This window comes from Limanda limanda, chromosome 20 (genome assembly GCF_963576545.1).
Source record: "Limanda limanda chromosome 20, fLimLim1.1, whole genome shotgun sequence".
Classification (NCBI taxonomy): domain Eukaryota; kingdom Metazoa; phylum Chordata; class Actinopteri; order Pleuronectiformes; family Pleuronectidae; genus Limanda; species Limanda limanda.
The window spans coordinates 2,484,064-2,510,649 of NC_083655.1; the positions used below are offsets into that span (position 1 = coordinate 2,484,064).

General features: G+C 45.0%; 1 protein-coding gene across 1 annotated transcript; it reads left to right on the forward strand.

The window, feature by feature from the left end:
• sh3kbp1 (SH3-domain kinase binding protein 1) lies at positions 1 to 26,586 on the forward strand. The gene is made up of 19 exons (XM_061093651.1): positions 1 to 46; positions 5,299 to 5,456; positions 12,240 to 12,354; positions 13,403 to 13,509; positions 14,345 to 14,480; positions 14,616 to 14,695; positions 14,866 to 14,955; positions 20,056 to 20,125; positions 20,906 to 21,000; positions 21,100 to 21,195; positions 21,323 to 21,374; positions 21,460 to 21,531; positions 22,524 to 22,659; positions 22,762 to 22,832; positions 22,980 to 23,083; positions 23,267 to 23,416; positions 23,812 to 24,023; positions 24,159 to 24,222; positions 24,623 to 26,586. Exons 1-19 carry the CDS (start codon positions 43 to 45, stop codon positions 24,659 to 24,661), a joined length of 1,851 nt encoding a protein of 616 aa, XP_060949634.1. The 5' UTR covers positions 1 to 42; the 3' UTR covers positions 24,662 to 26,586.

Sequence of the window (26,586 nt, forward strand, 5' to 3'; positions counted from 1 at the left end):
CCCCGTCCTGCAGGAGCACCCCCCACACACCGGGACACATCAATGGGTGAGAGACGCTTCTTTCTGTGCTTCCTAACCAGAAATAGCCTCGGGCTCCTCTGCGCATCTGGATGAGGAGGAAGAGGAGGAAGAGGAGGAAGAGGAGGAAGAGGAGGAAGAGGCGGCCGGTCCAGATGTGGGTCCAGCCCCCCCCTCCTCTCCTCCTCTCCTCTCCTCCTCTCCTCTCCTCCTCACCTTCTCCTTACGGTGGCTTTCTCCCACTGTTTCTTGCCCTTTATTGTTCATGGTTAGAGAGCGTGCGTGTGCGTGGGTGTGTGCGTGTGCGTGTGCGTGTGCGTGCCCGAGCGGTGCGGGTGCGATTCCAGAAAAAAGCCGCGGAATCACATTGATGAGTTGCAGATGTTGACACGTTTGCATTCAGTCTGTATGTGTGTGTGTGTGTGTGTGTGTGTGTGTGTGTAACGGGCCTGATGTGTGTCTTTGCGTGTGTGTGTGTGTCTGTGTGTGTCTGTCAGTGTGTGTGTGTCACATTATTCTCCAGCTCATCATCGCCATCGCTCCTCTGCGCTGCGGCTGCAGGTTTAACACTCGAGTAAATCCGGTAACTCGGTGCATATTTGAATCTGCTGTGGATTTTCACAGACACCATGGGTGTGGGGGGGGTGGGGGGGCGACACTTCCTTTTTCTATTTATGGCTCATGGAACTTGTCAGTGTTCTGCATGGGAACTTGGAAATTGAGTCTAAACAGCTCTATTGTTGCAGTTGAATTTCCCTTTTTTTTTAAAATATCATTTCATAATTGGCTGCAGCCCCTTTGTTCCAAATGCTCTTTCCTTGTATGGGCTTCTCTCTCTATTGCACATCTGTCTCTGCTGCATGTAAACAAACAATGCACGGTTCCCCTCAGGGGGAAACACTCACATCCACGTATAATCAGCAGGGCCGCAGTGAACAGCAGGCAGCTACCACAGGGCCCCATGTCGGTGGTGGTCCCCCGAAGCCCCCCTGTGGTAGCTGGATTATAATTGTCCGTAATATGCACAAGTGAAATGGAAACTATAAGAGCCTCCAAACAAGTCCGGCGTGTTAGCTAAACCCAAGTGGGCCGCGACCAGCGAGAAAATGTTTATCGCCCAGGTGACTGCCACTGTCATCTATTCTTTACGGATGTTTTTAAGTGACACTGTCAGAAGTGTGTGAATAAAGTTAAAATGCTTTCACGGTTCCTGTCTTCAGCTGGAGAGACGTACGCAGCTGAAACAGAGACGATAGCCAGATGTTAGCGTGCGTTGTCAGGCATGTACAACGTGTACAGCTCTCGCTAGATCTTTTCCAGGATTACCAACCCCAGCTTTAAATACTCTCCATGTTAATAAAGGTTTTTCTGAGCTACAGAGACGTTTCCCCTCTCGGTGTTATAATCAACACGCCCGTGAGGATGCACATGTCGGCTCTAAATTGAGCGAAGGCGTGAATGTGACGGTGAATGGTTCTTTGTCTCTGTCCCTGTGATGGACTGGCAACTCGTCCAGGATGCACCACAATGCAAGCTGCCCAGTTTGCCTCCTCCCAGAGCATTAGAGGTATAGATAATGGATGGATGGATGAAAATGAACCCTATAAGTACGCGGCATGTGGGTAATTATGATGGATTACACAAGTGTAAGAGGAGCCCTGGTGAACCAGTAGAGCTCATTCTGCACAGAGGAAAGTCCGACATGGACTGAAACGTTTGCACTTGGGCAAAACTTGAGTTAACAGACAGTGAAGTGCTTTTGAATGTACGTGTACGTTAGCCTGGGCCTTCGGAGCCTTGTGGTGAAGCACTTATCTCGTAGGCTTTGATTATTTATGCATGTTTCTGCACCTAAAGTACAAAATGACGACGAAACATCAAACCTGCAGCGATAACTTTATCTAGTTCTGCTGTTGCTTTGGTTTTCAAAGAGGAAAACCAGTCTGGGAGATGTGTCACTGTGACCTTAAGTCCCCGGAGACCGTGAAAACAAAGCGTCGACTTCAAACACATTCAACAGTTGAAACACATTTCGAAGAGCTCGGTTTCTCTCTCTCCATTAGTCCTGACAGGGAGGAAGACCAAGCTGCCAGAGGAATGTCTCCTCGTCTTCTCTCTCCACCTACACTGGAAAGATGAATGCGATCAATTCTAATCTGAGCCGTTGTCGACGGGCCTTCTGAGAAACGGGAGTGCCGAGTGTTAGAAGTTAAAAAAAAAAAAAGCCTTTTGTCGCACAGTGTCTGAGCGATGAGCAGAGAAACGAACCGGGTTTCTCCTTCCATGTGGGAGAATCTGCTGAAGTGTGTGATCCGATCCACAGTGAGTGGGAGGCTCTGACTCCCGGTGGGCTCGGCTCCAGCGTGAAGGTTTCACAGACACAGACACACACAGCTGCTCCTGACATCATCATCATCATCATCATCAGCACTGAAACGTACGAAACACAGGTTCATGTCTGTGTGTGTAGTTTCCTCTTATCTAAACTCAGTGCAGCTGTTCAGCTTTTTCTCAGTTCCTGTGTGTGTCGGTGTGTGAAAGTTGTGTTTTTCTCTGCAGGTTTTCAGCCTCTTGTCTTCTCAAGGCCTCCTGCCAGTGAAACACTTCAAATAACCAGCGTTACATTAGTGCTCAGAAACCTGGTTTAACATCAGGTTTGTTCAACGCTCCTTTAATATCTAGGCCTACAACTACAGCCTACATTTTTTCCGTTACCAATATATCAGGCGTTTTTTTAAACATATACGTAAATAGCAATGATTTCAAGATGTCGTTATGAATGCACATCTTTTCTGCCTGGTTTATTTTTGTAAGATAGAAGTTGTGGTGTCAGGACCCAGTTCCCACTCTTCTCACACTCGTCTTCCTCCCTGGTGTGTGTCGGTGTGTGAAAGTTGTGTTTTTCTCTGCAGGTTTTTCAGCCTCTTGTCTTCTCAAGGCCTCCTGTCAGTGAAACACTTCAAATAACCAGCGTTACATTAGTGCTCAGAAACCTGGTTTAACATCAGGTTTGTTCAACACTGCTTTAATATCTAGGGCTACAACTACAGCCTCCATTATATCTGTTACGTTTTTAAACATATACATAAATAGCAATGATTTCAAGATGTCGTTATGAATGCACATCTTTTCTGCCTTGTTTATTTTTGTGAGATAAAAGTTGTGGTGTCAGGACCCAGTTCCCACTCTAATCACACTCGTCTTCCTCCCTGGTGTGTGTCGGTGTGTGAAAGTTGTGTTTTTCTCTGCAGGTTTTTTAGCCTCTTGTCTTCTCAAGGCCTCCTGTCAGTGAAACACTTCACATAACCAGCGTTACATTAGTGCTCAGAAACCAGGTTTAACATCAGGTTTGTTCAACACTGCTTTAATATCTAGGGCTACAACTACAGCCTCCATTATATCTGTTACGTTTTTAAACATATACATAAATAGCAATGATTTCAAGATGTCGTTATGAATGCACATCTTTTCTGCCTTGTTTATTTTTGTAAGATAGAAGTTGTGGTGTCAGGACCCAGTTCCCACTCTTCTCACACTCGTCTTCCTCCCTGGTGTGTGTGTGTGTGTGTGTTGTGGACTGACGTGGGCGGACTGCGGTGCGCCGGCTCCTTTCCTCACTCACACGTACTGTACTGTGGTCGGCAAGAAAAGCTGCAGCAAGCTGTCAACTCACTGTACGCACTTCCCCTTCCTGGAGAACCCACCACTTCCACTCTCAGGGTCTCGGCCCGCTTCCCGACAAGCGTCTCACCTCACAGCCGAGAGCAAAAGAAAAAAGAAGCAAAAGGAATGTGTGAGCGCCACGTCACTGTGGAGGCTGCTGTTCATCTCTCACTCCGGGAATCATATCCTCTCCATCTGAGCAGCAGACTCACTCCACGGCTCTCCTCTTCCTCAGCTCTCAGTAACGCCCTGACCTTCCTCTTTAACACAACTGTTGTCTTCCTCTTTGTGTGGTTGTTCCCCTGCCGTGTGTTCGATAACCTGCGGACATGTGAGTGCTGAATGGGATCGTTTTGGGGAGATACGTCTGTGAGTCTGAGTCATAGCCGCCCCTTTGTACTGATGTTCCCATGGTTACCCCAGCCCTGAATCCCCTCCGCTCCATCCCCCCCGGTCCGCTGCCCACACAGTGTAGACCAGGATCGGACCCGGGTGACCAGTGAGGTGATGTGTGTGCATGTGTAAGGTCAGCGATAAGAAAACTACATGTGAAATGACACATTCAGGACATTTTTCTGTTCCTGCAGCTGCACGAGCTGTTTTCATGGTGTGTGTGTGTTTGTGTGTGTGTGTGTGTGTGTGTGTGTGTGTGTGTGTGTGTGTGTGTGTGTGTGTGTGTGTGTGTGTGTGTGTGTCTGTGCACACTAATGAGTAAGAGACGTTGAGGTAAAGATGTTGCATGTGTTCATTAATGTGAATCATTTTAATAAGGTTATAAATGTCACTCCAGACTTCTCTGTGATGGAACAACATCGAGTTACGCTTTGGTTTTTTATTGGTTTCCTCATTTAATTTTTTTATTTAGTTTTGCCATATCCTGTGGTTCCTGTTTTCATGTTTTCAATCCTGTCCGTTCTTCGTTTGTTCGTTAGTTTGCAGAATTACACAAAAACTACTTGAAAGATTTACATGAAACTTCGAGGTATGGAATCCATAGAGAGTTAGGATTTCATTTTCAGGTTTCACCATCTCGCTCGACTGATTCTAGTCTGTTTCCGTTCTCATCTACTGACACTGCACCCCAACTTCCTGCAGTTATCAATCTCAACACTTCCTGCACCGATATTTCACAGTAAATGCGTTCAGGACATTGTGTTGACCTCAAGGACACACACACACACATTGAGTATTAAAGAGAACATAACTTTATTTCAACAGTTTGTGTGTTGAAAATCCACAAAATGCGTCTTTATTGTTGTGTTGATGGAACTCCGGCAGCAGGAAGGTACATTCTGCTGAATTCACCGTGTGAGCTGCGGCAATGCAGGTGATCCCCCCCCCCCACCCCCCCGAGGGCTTTTTACAGTCTTTATTCGTGCATTTTTTTGAAAGCCGGCCATTTTATTCTCAAGAATCCCGAGGAAATGAGACACTCGGCAGAATCCGAGCTGCACGGAGGAGAGATTAAATCCAGTTGACTTTACTGTTGCCTGAGTGAAAAGTCTTCTGATGTGAATATCATCTGTTCCACTACTGAAGTAATAGAATACTCACATTCCTCACCTGTGCCTGTGTGTGTTTGACCTGTTGACCTGACGCTCTGGTCCCTGTGCACAGTGGAGGCCGTGGTGGAGTTCGACTATGAGGCTCAGCAGGACGACGAGTTGGGCCTGACGGTCGGTGACATCATCGTGAACATCCGGCGGGACGATGGCGGATGGTGGGAGGGAGAGCTGGGCGGACGCAGGGGGCTGTTCCCGGACAACTTTGTCAGGGTGAGTAATCACAGTCGACTCCCCCTTCCCCCCCCAACACCCCCCCCCCAAAACACCTCATTGTCCCTCCACATTCTCAGTCGCTCGCTAAACTTGGTAAAGCCACGAGCAGCAGAGGAAACATGCAGCTTCCAGTGGGTCGCTGCAGGGTCGGGTGTGTGTCTGTGTGTGTGTGTGTCTGTGTGTGTGTGTGTGTGTGTGTTTTTTTTTGCTGCAGAGTTTAGGATAAATTCAAGATGTGTAATAGGTGATTTTTATCTCCCATGATTATGAACAAACAAACTTTCATGACGTCTTTTACGGCACGTTGTTCCTCACGTCGCAAGTTAGAAACGTAATCCCCGAGATGTTCACGCTGCTATTTTTACATGTGTGGACTTAGGTCAGAGATACAGGGATGTGAAACCTCTCGTCACATTTGAAATAGTAACCAAGTGTGTTCTTGGTGGTGAGAAACAGGAAGCACCGGGCGATGAGGGGAAGTAGAGACACGCTACCGGCCGAGGTTAGAGAGCAGGACTCACATCTGCAACAGGAGCGTGTGTGTGTTGTCAGGTGGTTCACTTGTGCTCTCATTCACTGTCAGTGAGCCGGACAATGGTGCTCTGATAGTGTGTGTGTGTGTGTGTGTGTGTGTGTGTGTGTGTGTGTGTGTGTGTGTGTGTTTGGGAGAAACAGAGGGGGGCTGAGTATTGCAGTAATACCAGACTGGTCTGTCACAAGACTGTAGTTATGGGAATGCTGCTGTGCGTATGTGAGTGTGTGTGTGTGTTTGTGTGTGTGTGTGTGTTTGTGTGTGTGTGTGTTGGCGGGGGTTGTGGACAAGTTAAAAAGTGACAGGAAGTGATGGTATGCAGGCGGCCCCCTTCACTGGGGGCTGACTTGTTTGGCTGCTGGTTGATGATTAAACATTTTCAATAAAGGGTAAGAAAACTTTGTGAAAGTTTCTGAACATCCTGATGTGATTTGAAATAACAGGAAGTGGAGTAACGTAGAGTACGATGTACCAGTACCAGTGTGTACATGTGACTTATTACTAACCAGTCGTCCAACCAACTAGATGAACTGTTATTATCTGAAAAGATGGATGAAGCCAAAGTATCCATCTTCTGTGTTAGCAGATGGGAAAACTAAAAAGTCAAAGAATACTTCAAATTAAAGTTTTCTAGGGAGTTTCTTTCCAGGTAGATTTGATCTAGTTTCTGGTAACTTGGTTTTAATTAGTCATTCGATGCTTCTGCACAGACTCTACATCACCAGTTGGAAGATGCCAGAATCTATATCAGGGATAGTTTGGCTTCCCCTTTTTTTTGCGGAGGTGAAGATGCGTCATCCATTTTTATTTGCAGGCGCTGCCTAAAAATCCAAACGAGTCACAAGGGAAGTGTTCAGTTTGAATTTAAGATGCCACAGAAGCATATTACATATCTTTCAATATGTAATATATGCAATGGTAGAAATACAACCAGATATTATCTATAACTGTTTCCCCCAAATTTAGTTCAACTCTAGACGGTTTCGTCTTTTTACATTTAGACATAAGCCGATGGAAGTATCAGAATTCTTCATGAACATCCCCACAGGCCAGTGTTCATGCAGAAGTTGAGGACTTCCTGTTTATCTGAGCTGCTGCAGTCATCTGACCTCCGACAATTAGACAAGCAGGTATTGCAAATCAGCTTCACATGCTCTGATTTGACATTTAATGCTCTGGTCGACCTCGTTCGTCACGCTGCAGCAGAGCAGCTGAGTCTGAACAGTTAAATTTAGCTGAACTTTACACTGAAGTTGACTTTTTTCCATTTGTTTGTGTAGCTTCAGTGTTTTATTGTACAAATGGATGAACCCTGATTTATGATCTGAGTTTTCTCTGCTGCTGAAAATGATTTCTTGCCAAGAGCTTCACCCATCGTTGCATTTACAAGACTAGATATTCACTCAGAGAGATGCTACTCCCACTCTCCATCTTTTTCATAGTTTACTCGGCCAAGTAGGTTATTGTCTCTGCAAATGTACATTTAGGTTAATATCATACGTGTTTACCACAGAATATGAAGTAAAGGACATGTCCCGAATTATCATGAAACCTGTGGGTTGGCTGCAGTGTGTTTCATAAGTCTCGTCTCCACCATGTTAATAAAGGGGACATGGGCCAAACTAAGAAGTCAAATTTTTCTTGAAGATCCTTCTTGTCCTTTTATGGAATTCTGGCTCCAAATGCAGAACAAGATGGTGGCCCCCATATCCAGGATAATTTGGCTTCGTTTTTGTGGCTCTGCAAAGTGGGAAGTCTATGATTTGAACTAAAAGATCACAGGGATGATGATGTTATTTAACTGTATTAATTTGATATATCTACCATAAAAATTATGACTAAAATATGGTATTTTTAAATGCTTTTTAATTTAATTATATTTCTGGAAATAACCTCACAACCCTTCAAGAGGTCTCAACCCCTAACTCTGGATCCACTGCTCTATGGGAGGGTTACGATCCATGTTTTCATAATCTATCTGTTTTAGTCTCTAAACAAAAGACCATGAGCTGAATTCGGGTGAATTTCTGCGTCGGGCGGAGGAGAAGTGCAGCTAATTCTCTGTGAGTGCATCAACACACCTTCTCTGTCCACTGGGGTCACTTTTCCCTGACATCTGCCGTTTGTTAAGTAGGCTAATGCAGTGTCAATGTAAAACCAGGAAAACAGGCATTGATTCTGCAGCCACGGTGCAGAAGAGCTGGCTGGAGCGTGATATAGAATGTGTGTACCTCATTTAGAGCAAATACACACACAAACACACACAGGGTTCTAAATGCCGTTAGAATCATACATGGAAATGGCTTCAACCTTCTACTTGTATTTGTGCTCGTCTTCTGAAAGCAGAAGACGTGAGTTGGTCAGAAACCCCTGGTGTCGAAATCCTGTTACGTCATCACAACCTCCTTGTGCGGTCCTCACGTTTGTTGGTGTCACAAACTCTCGGGTTTGTTTCTTGGTACGTGAAGGCAGCAGAAACGAGCCTTCATGCTCTGACACATGCAAACTGTAACCCTTCACACGCCAATCTGCACAAAATAAAACACAACGAGCACTTGTCGGCCTCCAGCGTCCTTTTAATGAGCAGACGTGGTGTTTACGAGCTGTTTGGCCTTTTGAAACATAGATTCCTCAAAATTATAAAAAAATCCATCTGGGACCCACGAAGGTTGCCTGTTTAAATAATTAAGACGTGGGAGTTTGGAACCAGACACTAATGATTGTGTGGTTTGTGGAGCCGAGGCCTTTGTTACGACTTGGACTGAACTCACGCTCCACTGCTTTTCCTCCTGTGGGGAAACGGAGGTAACTCAGAGTTAAAGGAAACGCAGCTGAACCGAGCGGAGGAAGACCAGGCGATTCATCACATGTGAACAGGAAACACCTGCATTATGTACACAACACTGTGTGGAGTGGTCTCTGTGTGTGTGTGTGTGTGTTTGTCTGCGTCATGTGTACAAGCCTGACAGCAAAGAATGTAGTTTACACTGCTCGGCTCTAACGCTAAACACTGGGTTGTGCGGCTCCTCTCTGCGAACCTCCGACCTTTTCTCCCGCCCGGCCACAGCTAGTGTGAAACAAGTCTCTGTGGCAGCTGACGCCCACAGTGTGCGACATATTAACCTTCGTACAAACCACACAAAATAAAAAAACTGCATCTCGGAGACACTCGGAAAGAGGAAGCAGAAGGAAACGCAGCCAGCTTATGAAAAAATTAAACTTGTGAAACGCAAAGGAAAAGTGTCGCAAGAATTATTTACCCACTTTGTTGTGCAACTTTATTCACTCATCCAACGGACATTTACACCAGCTGATAGTGAGATGCACGAGGCTTTTTAAGTTATATTTGTTTGTTGGTTGGTTTGTGTTGTAGTTAGGGATGTCACGAGAACCGATACCTACGATACCTGTCGATACTAACATAACAAAACGATGCCGATGCCCAAGTTTTTGAAGTACCGTAGGCACCGTCAGCTTCGATGCCAGCAGCTGTTAGCAACTTAGCATTAGCATCGGTGCTGCGCCAGTCGACGTTTACATTCTGAAAACCAAGACGGCAACTGCGGCTGCAGCGTTCGCCCCACCTCGACTTGTTTATTAAAAAGGCACAAAGAGTCGTGTATGGAAGTATTTTGCGTTTGACGCCGGGTTTACACCGTCACGGAAGCAACGCCGCCGCTCCGCGCTAATCCTTAGCGCGCCGGCACATGGTTGTTTACACCGGAAGCTGAAGCGTCATGGGAGTGGATGGGAGCCAGCTGTTATTTTAGGCTTGGTGCTGCGCTTACGAGTCGCTTTGGCGTCGCTTCAGCGTCCGGTGTAAACCCGGCGTGAGGCAGATGTATCATTTAATGCATAACGTGTCTCACAACAAAGCGTCACTCACATGCGACCGCAACTACCGTATAACCCTCAGTATATGCGCAGCGCAAGCACATTGAATTACCGTATATGACATTAACAACATCCAAATAATGCACCTTTTTTTTTACCGTGGTATCGAAATTGGCATCGAGAATCGTGTTATTTTACTGGTATTGGCACCGACTACTGAATTTTTGGTATCGTGACACCCCTAGTTGTAGTGAGTCCATGATGCACGCTGCTGATTGGTCCAGGGTGCGTGAGCAGGGTAGTAGCTTTACTTTTTCACACGTTTTCTAATCATACAATAGACTCCTTCCATTACACTGCAGCTTATTTCAAGTCCCCGGGCAACACTCTGCCTCTCTTCCTTGCCCTGTCCTTCTTCTTCTGCCTGTTTGGTTCACCGGGCGATTCCCGAGTTATGGAGTTGAGTTACTTGAGTTATTTTGTTCTTAAAACGTCAATAAGGCGAGTGTGTTTGTGTGTTTGTCAACAAGATTACGCAAAAATTACTGGACGGATCCAGAATCAGGGAGAAGATCCAGGATCAGTGAGATCCTGGTCGGACCCAGGCGATGGATTGAAGACCTGACTCTCTGTGTGACCCCAGCTCTGCTGATAAAGGGTTCAGAGTTGATCCCTGGCAACACCCCCCCGAACCACAACCCCCCCATCTCTCCCTCCTGCAGAAGACACTGTCCAGGCCCCACTAAAAGAAAATGTGCAATTTGGTGCAGATCCGAATAAACCACCAGATCAAATTCAATTAACTTCAGTGTCTTCATCAGCTTTGAAGTCAGAATGTGGGGAAAACATGGACGCTGTCAACAAAATGTGGTTCAAGTCAACGTCCTCTTTACCGCTTCAACCACCTTGTCTTGTTTTTAATTTGTTTCTCAGCATTGAAGTCAAAGAAAGTCTTCAAATGTTTCAGGACGTCTCTGTTCCGCCTTCACTTTTTTAATCTGCCACTTCCTGTCGGCGGAGGAGTGCGCCAACACCCCACGTCAGATTTTAATTGGCCCCTCCACTCGTCGGAATGTGAAGGCTCCTCTCTATGGTTTATATAAAATCTCTCTAAATCCAGCATCACGTCCTAAAACAAATCCTGAGCCTCAAATGAGCTTCGGCTGTCGTCCGGGAAACGTCTCTACTCTTTGATATTTTTGGATCTCTGTGGTTCATTAAGGCTTTCACGCCACACCAGGCCGATCACAGCCAGTGGGTGTGTGTCTGTGTGTGTGTGTGTGTGTGTGTGTGTGTGTGTGTGTGTGAGAGGGGTTAGATCCTGTGAGTCAGTGTACCCAGGCCCGTCTGCCTCACTGAGCTGCGTTCGCCACAGGCCAGAGCTTATGAAACAATGTCATGATGAATGTGGTGGATAGATGTGAACCATCCTGTCTAGTTTTCTGCGAATGTGTGTGTGTGTGTGTTTGTGTTTTCATGTGTGTGCATCTCCGCGTGTTTGTTGTCGGTTTGTTGATTGCTCTGTCTCTCGGCGTGTTTGTTCGCCTGCCGCTCTCTCTCTCCTTCTCTCTCTCTCTCTCTCCTTCTCTCTCTCTCTCTCTCTCTCCTTCTCTCTCTCTCTCTCTCTCTCTCTCTCTCTCTCTCTCTCTCTCTCTCTCTCTCTCTCTCTCTCTCTCTCTCTCTCTCTCTCCTCCTCCTCTTGATCAGTTTCTCATGCTGTCGTCTTGTGATTCTTAACTCTGCGAGTGAAAGTCATGGGGACGGAGCGTGGGCGAGCGGAAACGAGAGTTGTGGTCACAGCAGCAGGAGTTTGTGGGTTTCGTGTTGGCTCAGTGTTTATTAGCTTCTCGCTGGACGTCTGCAGGTGAACACAGAAGGTCACATGACATCATGACGCTCCACTGCAGCGTCTGACCCGTCTGCACGAGGCCGATAAACACAAACTGATCAAAACTGTGAGGATCCAGGGCCGAGAATGTTTGAATTCTAAATAAGACGTTAAAGATCTATAAGATACCAAAACCTTCTGATGCAGATTCTTCATCTGATTCCAGAGGAAAATACATAAATAAAGTCTTAAAACTTCACTGTAACTGAAGTTTTTTTTTTTTCTCTGAAACCAGATATTGATGTGATTGTGTTTGTAATTTAATATCGTCAAAAGAATCAGTTCCATGCGGACCAGTCACATGTGTTTAATTAGATTAGGCTGCATTGAGATGTTGCACGAGTTTCTACTTCCTCCTTTTTATTGAATCATCGTCGTCAGTGTGATCTTCAAAAAGTTATCTTTTTACTTTCTCATTACTAATTCCCCTGTTCTGTTTCTGGAACCTGTATTTCTTCACATTTCCTACCATCTCTCCCACCGTCCTTCCTCCTCATCTAATCATCTTGTCCGCCTCTCTCTGCAGGAGATAAAGAAAGAGGGGAAGAGGGATGGAGGACAGGCGAGCATGATCAGGTCCGACCTGGCGAACGGCCGGGCCAGCCCCGTGTCGGACCCCGGCGTGCGGCCGGGCAGGAAAGGTAAACGCTGCTCTGACACACGGACACGTTCATTCATACCCAGCGGTCGTTAGGCAGCTTTAGGTCGTCAGGCTCAAACAGTGATCCTATTAGTGTCAGGAGGGATTTGGGTCAAGCATTCCTCACCTTTCTACTGCAAACATGGTTACATGTACATGTATGACATACTACACACGTACTATACACACACGTTCTCAGGGGTGGGGTCAGAGGGGAGGCGTGGGGGGAGTGACTGCTGACGAGCAGTCAAACGAAGATCACAAGACATCGAGAAAAAAATGCAAAAACAACTAGAAATAGACGCTAAGTGACAACGAAGAGACACAAAATGTCCACAAGAAGACACAAAAGAGGCTTAATGACCCAAAGAGACACAAAATTTCCACATAGAGACTTAATATGTCAACACAAACACACAAAACAAGTAGCAAAAGATGCTTAACAACTACAGAGATGCAAAATGACCACATACCGACTCTACACCGACTCTTTCAGTTGTTACTTATTATGATAATTAAACAATTTCATTTTTAATCATAAAAGTTGTTATTGTTTCCTATTTTAAATGATGTGTTTGACTTACTTTCTGAAAGAGTCTCATTTAGTTCCTGTGACTTCATTTACACTCTGAAACATGGGTCCTTGAAATTAAACATAGGGTCAAACGACCCCTTGTGGACAAATGCGGCAGTGCACGGCACGAGGGCCCAGCTGGTGTGGAATGAGTCAAGGCTAATGTGCAGACTAATGAACAGACTAATGGGTGAAAGACAAACAACTGCAAGGCCAACGAGAGGCATGAAGTGTCAGCGCTGGTTACACTGGGCCCTGGTTGAAAAGGTCAAGGGTCAGCGTCCTCAGCCATGAGGCCTTTTAATAAGTCAGTGACCACCTGCTCACACACGAGGGCAAGAAATTAGGGAAAAGAATGGAAGGTAATTATGTGACATGTGCACCATAATTATGTTTTTGTAAGGGCTCCTGTTCTGTGTGTGTCTGTGTGTGTGTGTGTGTTTGTGTGTGTGTGTGTGTGTGTGTGTGTCTGCAGGGGAACAAATCCGTAAGCGGAGGTGTAAAGCTGCGTTCAGCTACGTCCCTCAGCACGAGGACGAGCTGGAGTTGAAAATCGGAGACGTCATTGACATCATAACAGAGGTGAGACGTGACTCCATTCACTGCTTCTTTGTTGAGATGTATTATGGTTGTGTGACTAATTTGTCCACTAGAGGGCAGTGACAAGCTGTATATTCATATTGTGGTCATAATTATTATAACAATTAAATTTAAAGGACCAGATAATGTAAGTTTTCATGTATTAAAGCAGCCCAGGTACAGAATAAATACAAATATACAAAACCAAGCAGACAGTAAATAAATGGTCTATAAAGCAGAAGACACTCAACACCAGCATCTTCAAAAACTATAAATACTGAGAAAACAATCCAGTTATTTAAAGGTATTTTGTATATGGTTATTTGCGCAGATTGAATTGAATGTGATGTTTTTCTTATTTCTCAATCATCCCTTTACATGTATTTGTGTTAAAGTTGTGGTTGTATCCCTGCGATGAACTGTTTGTGTTTGATCTACGTTCTGTTCTGTTAATTAATAAACATTTAACCAGGTCATGGATGAACTAGAAATAAGGTTTTTAAAACCAGAAGAAACAGTTTGTTAGCACATGTTGTCTTAATCTCATCAGATAAAATGTGTTTCAGAAGATCAGGTTGTCCAGTTGTAATTTTCAGAGCATTTCAAGGACTTTTTCGTTAATGTTAGACTGAAGGTTGAGATTGAAAGTGACAAGAACAGCCTCATATGGAATAAATACGATATCTTTTGTACGTTTTTCATACAGAATGAGTATTGGTGCAATATGTTGAAAGAAAAAATACTCTTACAATAAAGAAATTTAATTAAACAAACACAAAACCTGAACATAACCACCTGTATCTGCTTCTCATGTGTGTGTCCATGTGTGTGTGTTCAGGTGGAGGAGGGCTGGTGGGAGGGGCATCTTCGCGGCAAGACTGGGATGTTTCCCTCCAATTTCACCAGAGTGGTCCAGGCGGAGTCCGACACAGACACGCCCACCTCGCAGGAGGATCTCCGCAGTAGTCGCTCGAGTGAGTCTCAGCCAATCAGATCACAGGAAAAGACCATGAGTAGCAAAATTGGTTATTGTATTAAATCTACGTTCAGAGGAGTGATGTAAAAAGCTGATGTGTGTTGTGTTGTTGTGCGTGTTGTTGTGTGGTTAGGTAAAGACAGTCCAGGCAGTGAAAGTGACGGAGGAGACAGTCGGTCGGAAACAGGGTCGGGAGAAATCGTGCCAAAGAAGGTAAATCAGCCGTGAACAGATCAGACGTCACAGACTGATGCTACGTGTCTCAGCTCCTAAATCTGAAATCTCTCCACGGAGAATCGAGCTCAGAAGTTTTCAGAGCTGCATTTTTAAACTTAAAAAGGCAACGAGTGAGTCATGAGTTGATCTTTAATCCTCCTCTTTAGGTCCGAGGGTTTGGATTCGGTGACATCTTCAAAGACCAGCCCATCAAGCTCCGACCTCGCTCCATGGACATCGACTCGGAGGGCGACAAGGTGAGTCACTAACACAAAGACATATCTATGACCTTTCATCTCTGTGATGCTGCGGCAGAATCTGCTTCTCTTTGGCAAGGCGGCTGATGTCAGATGGTAGTGATGATGATGATGCTATTCAAAGTTGGTTTCAGCCCAAACAACTTGTTCAAATAGTGCCAAAGGCTCAAACTCAGCATAACCCAATCTATAAAAAAGGCTAAGGTCGATTTAGCTGTTTCTGTTTTTTCATCTCTGGCCGCAGAGGAAAACTTGACAACTCACTTTGTCCGGGTTTAGCAGCTCTGTAGCGATAAGATGGTAGTGATGATGATGATGATGCTACTCACAGACGGTTTTAGCCAACTTGTTCAAATAGTGCCAAAGGGTGTCGTGGCAATTTCTACAATCCCACTACCAACGAAGAAACGAGACATAAAATTCTCTTACAGTATTGTCACACTTTAATGCTCAGAGCATGGTGCATACCACAGGGTTTAGCTTGTAATATGCACCCAGATAGAAAACAGTCCACTGTTTTTATACATTTGGCTAACCACTCCCATACTGGAGGGGGTGTGTTAAACAGTCAAAGGTTGAGATCCTTTGATCACATGAATACAACAATGCCTAGTCGAGGGCAATCAGACAAATAAACATTTAGTGTCTAGAGAAAATTAAGGTTACAGTGGCTATGGTAATCAGGTCAATACACATTCAATAGTACAGGAGGCAGCATGATAAAGTTTACATTAACATAGAGAAAACCAGGTTACTGTGTCTAGCGATTCAATCATGATCAAACAGAGGGGAAATACATGATTATAATGGTCAACTGTTATATTTCCCTTACAGTTCAAACTCAGCAATAACCTATATCTATAAAAAAGGCAAAAGTTGGTTTTGCTGTATCTGTTGTTTCATCTGAGGCCTCAGAGGAAAACTTGACAACTCACTTTGTCCGGGTTTAGCGGCTTTGTAGCGATAACAAGTCTCCTTCAGGAATTCTGCTTCTGAAAGAGGTTTCGGGTTTTTTTTGCCTCGTCGTCTGATAAAAGCTGCTTTTTCTGCAGAAACTCCCTCGAAGAGCGTCAACATCATCCAAGAGCAAATGTCCTTGAACACTCTGGCTGCATGTTTCCTTCTTTAATGACGCTGAGATTGACGCTTTTTTTCTTCAGTCCGACCACGTACTTGCCAACTCGGCGTTGTCGGTCTAATCGTTAGTTATCTGATCGCTTGTCGTTCTCTTGGAAAAGCATGACATCCATTTTCTTCTGCTTATCAGAGGCTGAGTCAAGGTGGCAGAAGTCTTATCTGGGTTTTCCAGAACCTGCATCTTCTTTTGTTGCCAAGACGTCCGTCAGTGTCGTTGTGTTCACGCTCGGCCGCTCTGAAGGACGTGATGTCTGCGAACTTGTTCTTTTCTTTCATCCCCGGAAGAAGTCATTGTTTTCGTGAGATGTTTATTTTTACTTTAACTTAAATCTAATCTGAACCAGAACCTTCAAACCAGGTCTTAATCTCCAGAGTTTCCTTATAAAGTTTAAATGTCCAAACAATGGGTGTGAACTGAAGTTTGTTCACACAGAGATTGTGTTCTAATAGATATTTTGATAATATTTTCCTAGTGAGTCAGTAATGAGGGAAGGAAGTCCCAGCCTTGGCTCCTCCCCTTCCTCTGTTTCAGGTTTACAGGACAGGAAGTAGTCTGCATTCACACACACCCACCCACCCACTCACACACACACACCCACACACGCGCACACACACACACACACACACACACACACACACACACACACACACACACACACACACACACACACACACACACACACACACACACACACACAGCCACACATATCCTGCAGGGATTAGACAGGCAAAGCAGAAGTGAGAGCTCCACAGGCCAGACAGAGAGAGAGCGAGGGGGAGAGAGAGAGAGAGAGAGAGAGAGAGAGAGAGAGAAGGGAGGTGATACAGTTTTTCACTGACGTTTACATACTCACACACACACACAGACACACACACACACACACACACACACAGACACACACAGTCTCCAGCCGCTTGTGCTGATGTAGCTCGGTCTGTCTGACTGGAACCAGAGGAGAGGAAGGTAGGGTCGAGTTTTCTCACATTCTCTTCCTGCTTCTCTTTTTGCCCTTATTCAGTTTTTTGTTTTGTTCATTGTTATATATTTTTATCCTTTGTCTCTCGCTGTCCTCTTGGTCTGAGTGTTGTGGTTCAGCGGCTGAAAGGGCGACACGAGAGGTGACTTTCAGGTTGTGGAGAGGATGTGGTAGATCAAGTCCGTGTTTCTTATTTGAACTAGAAAGTGAATCTAAAAATGAGAGTTCTGTGTCTGTTGAAACGCTGCTTAGAAAACAATACGTGTCTGATAGTGAAGTTCAAGGATGTTGAGGATCAGGTTCGTGGTTAGATTTCTCATTTAAATTACTAAATGAATTTGTATGAAGGGTTTTGTGTCAGAGACTTTTGGGGCTTTAACGTTTCTCTGGCCGTGCAGATACTGTTGGTTTGATCCTGGGAACTTTTCTATTATCTGCCTTAAAAGGGTCAAGTCACCCAAATGTACAAATAGAAGTTTGAAAGCAACATTTAAGATCACAAAAAACTCTCTAGGCAGCTTTTGAAAGCACATTTGCACCATCAAGAGATATAAAACTATTTATGTAATCATCTTTAATTGTCCAATATTCAATAGAAACCTTTACAAAAAACTGCCTCTGAACGATGTAACTGTTAATTCAAAACCTGATTTTCTGAGAAGACAAATGAAACGTAGGCCGAACCCTTGAAACGCGGAATACTGAAGAAGAGAGAGAATGAAGATGAAATGAATTACTTGGGTGATATAGACCTGCTGACTCCTGCAAACATACAAGTGTGTGTGTGTGTGTGTGTGTTCTGAAGGATGTTGGTCAGCCTGTCCTGCTGAGCGAGAGGCTGTGATGTTGCTTTATGGTGAGACGAGTCTCCCTGCTCCCTAATGAGGCTCTGGAGGAGGTGAGCGTCTCCTTCCGGGACGCTGGGGACACTGAGTCACGGGAAGACACGTCACCTTAGTAACAGAACCTCAAGGTCGGGCCAATGTGCAGCGCCAGTCCCTGTGATGTGGTTTTCACACTGCAGAGACGCACAAAGTGGTTGAGTGCAGGTTAAGTTTTGATTTCTTGCAAACTGACACTGATACTTACTTTCAAGCTGGTGTTCAACATCTTGGAGCCTCCACACTAACAAAAGCAGAAGTGAGTCAGAGTCATTCAGCCCTGATAGCAGCAGATGAGTGTACAGGAAAACGTGTGTGTTCTCAATTTAAATGAGACTGTTTCTTTTCAAGGCAAAACATACTCAACAACTAATACATCAACAGTTTGTGAGGTTTCTTTTCACAGAAAGTAACATGATCTCGCACCAGTTGACTGAAATTCCCAAGGACAAGTCGTCAGTGTATCTTAGGGCTGAATTATAGACAGAAAAACAACTGTCCACGCTCAGTCTGCGAGTGTATAGAGTGTGGGAGGAAGCCGAAGAACTCAGAGAAAACCCAACACAGACACGTGGAGAACATGGAAACTCCACACACACGGGGAGAACATGCAAACTCCACACAGACATGAGGAGAACATGCAAACTCCACACAGACACACGGAGAACATGCAAACACCACACAGACATGTGGAGAACATGCAAACCCTACACACACGGGGAGAACATGTAAACACCACACAGACACAGGGAGAACATGCAAACTCCACACAGACATGTGGAGAACATGGAAACTCCACACAGACCTGAGGAGAACATGTAAACACCACACAGACACAGGGAGAACATGCAAACTCCACACAGACATGTGGAGAACATGCAAACTCCACACAGACACAGGGAGAACATGCAAACTCCACACAGACATGTGGAGAACATGTAACCCACACACAGAAAGCCCTGGTTAAACTGGGATTCGAACCAGGAACCTTCTTGCTGTGGCTGTGCCTCCAGCACCTGATAGAAAGGACCAGTGTCTCCCCCTCTCTAGCTTGTGAGCACCCCCCCCCCCCCCCACAGAGCTCATTCTCCTGTCCACCGGTGTTCAGGTGCTATTGTTGATGTTTCTGGTTCATGCTCGTCACACAAAGGAACTCTGGGCGAAGTCAACTCATTGTTTCACTAATGTTCCGTTTCTGCACTTTGGACACGTGTCCGGAAAGATGCTCTAACTTCTGAGATCCGTGTGATGGATGATGTGTTTCCTGCTCTTTCATCTCATGCTCATAACGCACACGGGTTCTAAACTCAGAAAAGCTCCAGAGCTCTTCTCTCATCTTTCTTTTATTCGTTCCCGATGAATACGACGTAACATCTGACACCAAACAGCCTTCAGCCCTGTTTGAGTTTCCTGCCTTTGGTCACACTTCACTGCATCTGCAGGTTCTGAGATGTGGTTCAGTGACACAGCTGTAAAACAGGATGCACCGTGCGGGCAGCTGTGGGGTTTAGGGTGAGGTATCTGCAGCCTGAGAGACAATAATCCAGAGGGGAATCGTTTTTCTTTTTGGAGCAGAGAACTGTCTGATTTTAATCTGTCGGCTAAATGAAGCTGTGTCACCGTCGGCCTCAATAAAGTCTTTATTCGGCCTGAACGAGGCGTCGGAGGCATGTGATCCTCTCCGTGATGTTGAAGTGACGTCTCAGAGCCTGTGGCACCACATGGGTCTCATTAGGGAGGAAGAGGAGGAGGAGGAGGAGGAGGAGGAGGAGGAAGGGTGTAGAGAGAGAGAGAGAGAGAGAGAGAGGAGAGACGCTGGTGGTGGGAGTTTTTTATTTTTTTCTTCCCCGAACAGAACAGAGCTGTGTGTGATCGGGACAGACTGGGCCCTGTGAATGAGTGTGTGTCTGTGTGTGTGTGTGTGTGTGTGTGTTTGTGTGTGTGTGTTTGTGTGTGTGTGGGAGCCACCCCGGTTCCACAAACACCGTGGAGGGATCCACTCCAGCCGGAAAACAACGGCTCCTTTAACGTCTTGTGCTGCACAAGCACTCAAACACACTCACACACTGAAAGTCAAATCTTGTTTCTACCTGTTCATGTCTCAGGTCAACGAGGGGAAAGCAGCGAGTGTCGGACCTGAAACCATGAAGACAGAACCTGACAACAAGACTAAAGGTGTGTGTGATTTTATAATATAATAAGATATGATATAGTTTGTATATTTCCCTCCCACACATACATGCCTGTATGAGTTTTTACCTCCTTCGGTGTTGGGTCTGCTTTCCACAGCGTGCCACAGATTTGAGATCATTTCCTGCCGTTCCACTAAAACACTTCCTGTCATTCTATCACAGTTATTGTTTGTTATTCTCACAATATAACAACAGACTTGTTACGAGGCCAAGCTTTGAAAAATGATCCCTTCTTGGTGCATTCAGGTGCTTGTGGAAAACTCCAAGATCTTTAACCTGCTCTTTGAAAAGGCACATCCCTCTGTGGAACCACATTTTAATCTGCTAGATTCATATATTTATTTGGATCTGCATATATAGATAGATAGAAAGATAGATAGATAGATAGATAGATAGATAGATAGATAGATAGATAGATAGATAGATAGATAGATAGATAGATAGATAGATAGATAGATAGATAGATAGATAGATAGATAATTAGATAGATAGATAGATAGATAGATAGATAGATAGATAGATAGATAGATAGATAGATAGATAGATAGATAGATAGATAGATAGATAGATAGATAGATAGATAGATAGATAGATAGATAGATAGATAGATGGATACTTTATTAATCCTGAGGGAAATTTAGAAAACAAATTTTTTGTATCAGTACCACACAAACAAAAAAAAGAACTTCCTCTCCAGCCTCTTGATTTCAGTTTTACTCATTAGTCGTCGTCTGACTCTCTCTTCGATCTGATTGGCTGTCAGGGCGGGAGCAGTGTAAAGTTCTCTTCCCGTACGAAGGCCAAAACGAAGACGAGCTGTCGATCAAAGAGGGAGAGATCGTCAACATCATCACCAAGGTGTGTGTGTGTGGTTGTGTGTGTGTGTGTGTGTCTGCATCGTTTGGTTTGCTGTGGTTGTTCGTGCGGGTTTAGAAACAGGATCTCTTTTCTCTCCAGGAGTGTGCGGACGCCGGCTGGTGGATGGGGGAGATCGGGGGGAGGCAGGGCGTCTTCCCGGACAACTTTGTGAAGCTGCTCGAGCCGGAGAAGGAGGTAATTTGGGGAATCTGGAGAAACTGTGTGTTCACCGTGACGTCCTGAGGTTACGGAAAGTCTCACGGACGTGACGGATTCCTGACGTGTGTTGTTCTGATGTTTCTGCGTCTGTGTGCGTTTCCAGAGACCCAGGAAGCCGCCGCCCCCCAGCGCACCTTCAGCCAAAAACACCACAGGTAACACCGGTCGTTCCCTTCTCCTTCTGCTCTCATGTGTTTGTGTGTGTAAAACAACAAAAACAATGCAAACTTTGACCTGTAGAGAAAAAGCCGGAGGTCAGGAAGGTTCCTCCTGAGCGTCCGGAGCATCTGCCGCAGAGAGACCAGGAGCGAGGTAGAGTTCTGCCCCCTGGTGGTGCGGCTCGGCCGACTGCGACCCGCTTCCTCTCACACCTGCAGCTCTTTACGGTTTCCTGCTTATCTGCTCGTCTTGCAACAAACAAACCTCTAATATTACTAATCCAGCTTTAAACCTCTTGGATTCCTTCACAGCACAAAAGACAACGAGCGAGAACTGGTTTTTAATGTGAAAATGGAATAAGTGAAAGTGCAGAAGAGAAATCACTTGCATCATTTTGATCCGGAACAAAGTTTTAAATGAAGAAGTCGTGTCAACGTCAGTTTGTGTGCAACAGGAAGTTATCGGTGCTGTGGTTAGAAATCTGGCACCAGACTTCCTGCTCGAGCAAAAACAAATCATCTGATTTTCTTATTATTCCATAAACTTTGAAGATAATTTATTATTTATCAGCAGTTTGGACATTTTTTTATTATAAAATAACTCAACTCATTTGATATTTGATATTAATTTCTTTTTAAACAATTTTAAAATCACACCATGATTTTTATCCTCACTTAAACTGGAATATTTCACTGCCAGGAACTATATTGATTTCTTTCACTTGTTTCATATATTTCTCTTCTTCATGGGAAACTGAATCTCATGAAAGCTTCATAAACACGACTGCTGCCACCGTCCTGCTTCTCTTTGTCCTCTCGGGCTCTCTCTCATTTTTCTCCTCCTCTCGTTCCTGCAGCCTCGGGCGACTCCAGACCTTTATTCCTCTACTTCCTCTTTTCTTTAACATCTTTTCCCGACCTGCTTCCGTCCTCTCGGGTCAGATTCAGTTCATTTCTGCTGCTGCGCCTCGAACCATCATCGCTGCTCCTCTTCCTCTTCCTCGCCCTGTTCTGAGTGTGTGTGTGTTTGAGTCGCACATCGTCGTCTACATATGTGTGTTTATGTTTCATGTGTCTTGTAAATGTGTTTTCAGTGGATTTCCCATCGTATTTTCATGTGTTTTGTGTTACTTTGTGTGTGTGTAGGTGAAGAGGTGAAGGTCGGAGACATCCCCAAGCCCTCCCTCCCATCCCACCTTCCCAAGAAACCCCTCCCCCCAAGGACAAGCTCCTCCTCTTCCTCCCTACCCCCGCGGCGTCCTGAGCGACCCCCTCCTGTAGCGTCAGTACACACTCGCACAAACACAAACACACACACACAGAAAACATCCGCACATCCCTGAGCATCTGGAGTCTAACGCTGTTGTATGGTTTACCTGCTCAGGTGTGAAAGCCCCAAGTCAGAGGGCGGGGCTTCGCCACCAGATTCTGCCCCTGACAGGTCACATGACACCGGTGAGTGCGATTGACAGGAGCTTCGACCAATGAGATCAGGACACGGTGCCTGGACAACAGTCAGAGGGCTCTGTCTCCATGTGTGTGTGTGTCTGTGTGTTTCACCTACTGAGACGTGTGTGTTTTCGGTGATGTGTGTTTGTGCAGATGTGGACCTGGACGCCGTGCTTCCATCTGCGGAGAAGCTGAGTCATCCCACGGTGACGAGACCGAGAGTGACCGACCGCCGGCCGCGCTCGCAGATCTTCTCTGTGAGTGTGTCCTCAAAGATATTTGGAAAAAACACACAAAAGCAGTGATTCAAACAAAAGCTACACTACAGCTTTAGTTATTTATTTAGCTATCATTGTTAGTCTAGTGAATAGATGGTCATTCATAAATAACCCCGGTCATGTCGGGAGTTTGAATAACTGGTGTCTCTCCGTCCTGCTCAGTCTTCTCTGTCCAGTATCGACCTGGACCCCCCCGCAGCGGAGGACAGGAAGGAGAGAGAGAGAGGGAAGGACGAGCCGGAGCCTGTTCCTGTTCCTGTTCCTGTCCGATCTCTGGACGTCATCCTGAGAAAAGGAATTCCACCCATTCCTGTACGACCACTCAACACTGTCGCACTATTTGTTTCATCCAGCAGAGGGCACCACGCTGCAGAGTTTCTGGTTTCGTCACATTGAACAGAAACTTTAAATTTTTAACTACTAAAATGAGTTTAGTGGATAATGAATATGAAATGCAGTTATTTTCTTTTTGAAATTTAAATGATAGAATATCTTATCAAATTAAAAGTCTGAATAGTCGTAGTTTTCAGCACTTTAAGGATTTTTCGTCCACGTTGTCTTAGAAGTTTACTCTGAAAGTTTGTTCTTGATTTCGTTGACAAAATAATCTCACTGCAAAGTCGTATATGTTTCACTATTTAATTCATAATTCATTAAACTGGATCAGAACCAGCAGGTTGATGAAGTTCTTCCTGTTTTTGGAACAGACCCCTGAAGGTAAAGCACCGCTGCCCACCAAGCCCTCCGTCCTGAGCCCCCCGCCCACCGCCCTGCGCCCCATCTCCCCGTCTTCCTCCTCGGGACTAAGCCCCTCCCCCGAGCTGCGGCACTCGCCCCTGACCCCCCCGACGGTGGAGGAGCTCAGGAACCAGCTGAGAGACCTGAGGACCTCCGTAGAACTGCTGAAGAGCCAGCACAGGTGAGTGTGTGTGTGAGTCGTTACTGAGCTGTGAGAGCACACGTGTGTAGTCACATGTCAGGTTGATGATATGTGTGTGTTTATGTGTGTGTGTGTGTGTTTGTGTTTGTGTGTGTGTGTGTGTGTGTGTCTCAGGCAAGAGATGAAGCAGTTGTCCAGTGCGCTGGACGAGGAGAAGAAGATTCGTCTCAGTTTACAGGTGAGACTCATAAAAGAGAATTTATCAGGTTCATTTCTTATATTTCAGTTCAACACACAAAACACAAACCAAATTTAAAAAAAAAACAGATTTTATTGGCAGTAAACTTAAAGAGACTGATGTTCTTATAATTTATGTTTTATTTCTGTTATCTGTACATTTAACAAAAGCAGGGAAGAAGAATCGAACTGAGCAGGATTGAAATATTCTTTATAAATTTGTTTTATCAGGAAAGAAACGCAATAAGTTTGATGTAAAGGATCCACGTCTTTGTTTTAAATTATAATTTATACATAACCTTTGTTTACAAGACAACTCCAAAGGGCTCTGTTGAACAAACGCACACAAACACACAACACAATGCTAAACTGTGTGGCCTGTTTGTTTGTGTGTTTCCCAGATGGAAGTAGAGCACATAAAGAAGAACCTGATGAAATAACGACCGAAGCTTCCCTCCGATCCGATCACCACGGCGGAGGCCTCGTGTTTTCAAAAGATTCTTTCACTGTTGGTTCGAGACACTTTGGCCGAGAAAACGTTTTTGTGCCAAACGATCACCACGATCACCATCAGCAGCCAATCAGCACCATGGAATCAGCCGCCTCCCTCCTCCACACGCCTTATCCTGCGTTTACGTCTTTTATTTTTATTTTTCCATATAAAGGCTTCTCTGTCTGGTTTACCGTTATCCGCGTCAGAGCTCGCCGTGCCACCGGTACTGACACCGTGCGTTGCCACGGTAACGGTTGATGCAACGGAGCTGCGGTTGTCGTGGCAACCTCGCCGGTACTTTTTGTTTTCTGCGAGCGAAGGGAAAGTCGGGACTGGACCCCCGGAGCCCGGAGGTGCAGACGACCCCCGAGCCGACCTGTCTCCACTCTGTGGCCTTTGCCTCGTGTGTGTGTGTGTGTCTGTTTGTGTGTCTCTTTTGTTTTCCAACCCGTGTGAAGACAGAGGCGTTAGACCTGCTCGGTGACGTCATGTGACCTCTTCTGCCTGGATAACGTTTTCTGATTTCAGGGTAAATCCCAAATTGAAGCACATGGTTTAGCATCAGTATTAAACACAAACACTTTGTGCACACTGTGTGTTTGATGCTTCTGTTGTACACTGCAGGCAGGTCACTGTGAAGCATCGCACAACCACAACACAGGCGTTCCTTCTCTTCCCCTTTAGTGTCATAATACACATTGAGTTTAAAAACTACAAGCATGAATCAAATAAGTACAAGACAAGTGCTGACACTGTAGGTGCTATTTAAATGAGTAGTTTGTAATTCTGGGGTAAAAAACGTTTGTACTTTCTCGAAGCACAGTGAGATAAGAACTGATTCCACTTTAATGTCTGGAAAATGAAGGAAACAGCTTGATTCTGTCCAAACGAGACAACAGCCGAATACGTCTCCTCCAAAACTCAACTGGTTCAACTGAGGATGAAAATGTTCGTTTGAGATTTTACTGTGAAGCCAACTTTTCCCAAGACTTAGTTCTTCGGACGACTTTCGGGAATTGAGATAATAAAACAAAACAAATTAACTTCCCAAAAAAAACAAGACGCTTCCATTCACAGAATCTTGTCCGTCAGCCTCAGATTCTGTAAACTCCCGTGAACGGAATCTGTTTATAGAGATTACAAGAAATTGTCCTGTGCATTTCACTGTGTAAATCCTCCAACTCTTACTTTTATACTTAAAAATATACTTTATATGTACTTTTTACGAATAAAAGAAAAGCAGAGAACAAGGTTTTATTACCTGACTGAACCAGGCTTCAAATTTAGATTCAAGAAAAGCACATGTTGTTCAACACCAACATGCTGATCTATGTTGTTCAACTCAAGAGTATCACCTGGACCAAAACCATTATTATGAATCCTTTCTTCTTTGTTTTGCTTTTGCACTTTTTTCTATTATAAAAAACATCTGAGCCGATCACATCTCGTCCCACAACTCAGACCTGGAGCCACCGGATGTTCAACAGCAGCTGGAGATTAAAGTTAAGAACAGTGTTTCAGGAAATGTGGTGAAAAGTCCTCACAGGTCAAAGAAGATGGACACGTGTGTGAGTGTGTGTGTGTGTGTGGTAACGTGTGTGTGTGTGCGACTGTTTGCCTCCCGTTCATATATGTACGTGCACAGAGTCTATGGCAACCCGTCACTGTGGCCTTCCTGCTTAACTCCAAATCTTTCTTTCTTTCTTTCTTTCTCTTTCTTTCTCTTTCTTTCTTTCTGTCGTACGACAACGAGAAAACTGCTACAACCGAGGCTACAAGTTGTTTTCTTGACTTGGTCCTGTTTCTCCAAGATAGTGATAAATATATATACTTTTATATTTCAGTGTAATAAAGATGCTATTATGTACTGTA